Source organism: Raphanus sativus, unplaced genomic scaffold, assembly GCF_000801105.2.
Source record: "Raphanus sativus cultivar WK10039 unplaced genomic scaffold, ASM80110v3 Scaffold1402, whole genome shotgun sequence".
Lineage (NCBI taxonomy): Eukaryota > Viridiplantae > Streptophyta > Magnoliopsida > Brassicales > Brassicaceae > Raphanus > Raphanus sativus.
The window spans coordinates 8,219-11,942 of record NW_026616714.1 but is presented as its reverse complement, the minus strand read 5'-3'; the positions used below and the strand labels follow the sequence as shown (position 1 = coordinate 11,942).

At 45.9% G+C, this 3,724-nt stretch overlaps 1 protein-coding gene across 1 annotated transcript; it reads left to right on the top strand.

Annotated features, from left to right (window-relative positions):
• The first annotated feature begins 249 nt into the window (after positions 1 to 249).
• On the top strand, positions 250 to 3,448 carry LOC130504183 (protein SMAX1-LIKE 2-like). The gene is made up of 3 exons (XM_056998765.1): positions 250 to 1,548; positions 1,648 to 1,873; positions 1,966 to 3,448. The coding sequence occupies exons 1-3, from the start codon at positions 395 to 397 to the stop codon at positions 3,265 to 3,267; spliced, it is 2,682 nt and encodes an 893-aa protein (XP_056854745.1). The 5' UTR covers positions 250 to 394; the 3' UTR covers positions 3,268 to 3,448.
• Positions 3,449 to 3,724: the final 276 nt, after the last annotated feature.

Here is a 3,724-nt window from a genome sequence, read left to right as displayed (position 1 = left end):
GAAGCAGATGATCCCATCTTTCTTTTCCTTCACCAATCTTTTTCCCCCCCACGCGCGCTCTCACACACAAGACAGATACACTGCAAATCCACAGTGAGTCAAGAACAGAGACATCAGAGAAAGAGAGAGATAACTTTTTGAAAAAGCTTCTATTTTTTACCTTTCTGTTGATCGCTTTTGGTTTTTCTGTAAAAAGCCATCTTTTGTGTTGCTCCTTTTTTTACCTGATAAACAATTTTCCCTGCCAAAACTTTCTTTCACTTTCTTATTAAATTTTAATATCTTGGCCGGTCCAGAAAAGCTCTTTGTGCAAAGGTTTCTTCTCATTAAGATAACATAGAGAAAAAAAAACAGCAGCCAATACCTTTTCTTTCTTGTTGTTGTTGTTGTTGAGATGAGAGCAGATTTGATTACAATACAGCAAACGTTGACGCCGGAAGCAGCGACTGTTCTTAACCAGTCGATCGCCGAGGCGACACGTCGCAACCATGGCCACACGACTCCTCTCCACGTGGCGGCCACTCTCTTATCCTCCTCCTCTGGTTTTCTCCGACAAGCCTGCATCAAATCACACCCAAACTCCTCTCACCCACTCCAGTGCCGAGCTCTCGAGCTCTGTTTCAGCGTCGCCCTCGAACGCCTCCCCACTACAACCACATCGCAAACGCAGGAGCCGCCTCTGCTTTCAAACGCACTAACCGCGGCTTTAAAACGCGCGCAGGCTCACCAGCGGCGCGGTTGCCCCGAGCAGCAGCAGCAGCCGCTTCTGGCCGTGAAAGTCGAGCTCGAGCAGCTCATCATTTCGATCCTCGACGACCCGAGCGTAAGCCGGGTCATGCGGGAGGCTAGCTTCTCTAGCCCCGCCGTCAAATCCGCGATCGAACAGTCGCTTTCCGGTAATTCCGTTACTCCGAGACAAACCGGGATCGTTAACACGTCTTCAATCGGGTTCGGTTATCGACCTGTACCGGTTCCGGTTAACCGGAATCCTTACGTTAATCCCCGGTTACACCAAAACGTCTCCTCCTCCGGGGGTGGGATGGTGATGCAGAGGACAGACGAAGCTAAACGTGTCATGGAGGTTATGACCCGGACCCGGAAAAGAAACCCGGTTCTCGTCGGCGACTCGGAGCCTCAGATTCTCGTGAAAGAGATTCTAAGGAAGATCGAGACCGGAGAACTCTCCGACGGACCGCTTCGCGGTTTCCAGGTGATCCGGCTAGAGAACGAGTCGACGAGGTTCGGCGAAATCTCCGGTTTAGTTGAGACCCGGTTAGGTAACTCGGAGTTAACCGGTGGTGTTGTTCTCGATCTCGGAGATTTGAAGTGGTTAGCGGCGAACAACGGAGGAGGAGGCGGTTTAGGAGCTGTGGTGGAGATGAGGAAGCTTTTGGAGAGATACAAAGGGAGGTTGTGTTTCATTGGTACGGCCACTTGTGAGACTTATCTACGTTGTCAGGTTTATTACCCTTCCATGGAGAACGACTGCGATCTTCAAGCCATTCCGATCGCCGCCAAATCTCTTCTTCTTCCCACCATGTTCCAAAGGTTTCTGTCTTTTTTATTTAACTGTTTGAGTTTCGCTAATTATTAATTTTCGGACAGAGTTTCAGTTTTTTTTTTTGGTTCTATTTTTGTTTTGCTCAGGCTTGGTAGCAACAACAGCAATACTTTGTTATTAAACAGTAACAATATATCTCCGACGAGAACCTCTCAGATTCCGGCGGGTAAAATGAGCTGCTGCCCTCGGTGTTTGCAGAGTTATGAAAACGATGTTGCTAAATTGGAAAAATCGTTAACCGGAGATAACCGGTCGGTCTTGCCGCAGTGGCTGCAGAACGCTAAAGTCGACAGCGTCGGTGACAAGAAACCTGTAAGTCTTATTGGTGGATTTGATTCAAACATAAGAAACCGTTTTTCTTTTTTGCATTTGAATATTTTTTTTTTTTGTTTGTTTCTCATTAGACGAAAGATCAAGAGATCGTGGAGTTGCAGAAGAAATGGAACGACTTGTGTTTGCGTTTACATCCGAAACCGTCTCCGTCTGAAAGAACAACATCTCCTTCGTCCTTGTCTATCGTGAAACCAAACCCAATATCGGACATAACTCCACCAGGAAGTCCAATCGGTACAGATTTGGTACTTGGACGGTCCAGCAACAGAGCTATCGGAAAGCTAGGAGATTCATTCGACATCGATCTGTTCAAGAAGCTACTCAAGGGCTTAGCGAAAAGCGTCTGGTGGCAGCACGACGCAGCTTCTTCGGTAGCATCAGCGATTACAGAATGCAAACACGGAAACGGGAGATCAAAGGGTGATATTTGGTTAATGTTCACCGGTCCAGACAGAACCGGGAAGACCAGAATGGCGTCTGCGCTGTCCGATCTCGTCTCTGGAGGAAGCCAACCGATAACCATCAGCGTCGGTTCGCGTTCTCGGACGGAGGACGACGGTTTAAGCCTCCGAGGCAAAACGGCGTTGGATAGATTAGCGGAAACGGTTAGGAGAAACCCGTTTGCGGTTATCGTGATGGAAGACGTCGACGAAGCTGATGTGTTGCTGCGTAACAACGTGAAGCTAGCGATGGAACGAGGGAGGATCTGCGATTCGTATGGACGTGAGGTTAGTCTAGGGAACGTTATTATAATCCTGACTACGGATTCATCGCTCGGTTTAGCGGGAAACGTTGTTCCTATCGACGAGACGAGACTAGAGAGTCTGGTGAGCAGCAGAGGATGGACGTTAAGACTCTCTGTTTGCAACGGAAGCAGTACACGTAAACGCAAACCGAACTGGCTTTACAATGATGAGACAAAGCAGAGGAAAGAGATATGTTTCGATTTGAACGAAGCGGTCGAGTTTGATTCGTCTAGTGATGTAACGGTCGAGCACAACGAACAAGAGGACAATAGTAACTTCCTCCACAAGCTAGTGGCGTTAGCAGACGACGCTATAGTCTTTAGACCGGTCGATTTTGGTTCGATCAAGAGCAAGACTGCAGAATCTTTAAAGAAACATTTCGGTGACGGTCTCGCGGTGGAGATCGAAGACGAGGCTCTGGAGAGGATCGCTGGTGCTATTTGGCTTAGCAAGATTAGCTTAGAGGAGTGGCTTGAGGAAGCAATGGGTTCGAGCTTGAATAGCGTGAAGTCTCGAGTGTGTTCTTCTTCAGAAGATTCTGTGATTAGTATTCAGCTTGAAGATGATGTAAGTGATCGAAATTCTGGAGGTTATCTTCCGAATAGTATAAGAACAGTGGTCGTTTGAGTAATTTTTTTTTTGTTGGTAAGGAGGGGTGGATTCGTAATTAATGAATTGGGGAAGGGGGAAAGATGTAAATAGTGTTATGTCTCCAAACCGTCTTTGGCGGGGAGAGAAAAGTTCGGTAAACATTACAGTAAAAAAGAGTTATCAACGGCTCAGAATAATTTACATCCTTTTTATGATACTACGAAAGTTGAAAGTTGATAGTTGATACTTCCACAAAAAGAATAGGAGGAATCTCCTAGTAATACGAAATTAATTAACATACAGAGATCTTAGTGGTGACATAGTGGATTTTTACTACTTTATTCAGGGTTACATTTGATTATTCTTTCGTATGTTTCTTCTTGGAGTTTAATGGAAAGATATTATTCAATATATTAGTCTCTCGTAGCATACTGAATTTTAGAAAGACTATGCTACTAAAGTATAGTACTTTATAATATTCAGAGGACATTAA

Bases quoted from the DNA above. Each gene is read 5' to 3' on its own strand.
- LOC130504183 (XM_056998765.1), top strand. From the start codon at position 395: ATGAGAGCAGATTTGATTACAATACAGCAAACGTTGACGCCGGAAGCA. The intron at 1,549-1,647 runs GTTTCTGTCTTT...TGTTTTGCTCAG, and splicing joins CTTCCCACCATGTTCCAAAG to GCTTGGTAGCAACAACAGCA. The intron at 1,874-1,965 runs GTAAGTCTTATT...GTTTCTCATTAG, and splicing joins GCGTCGGTGACAAGAAACCT to ACGAAAGATCAAGAGATCGT.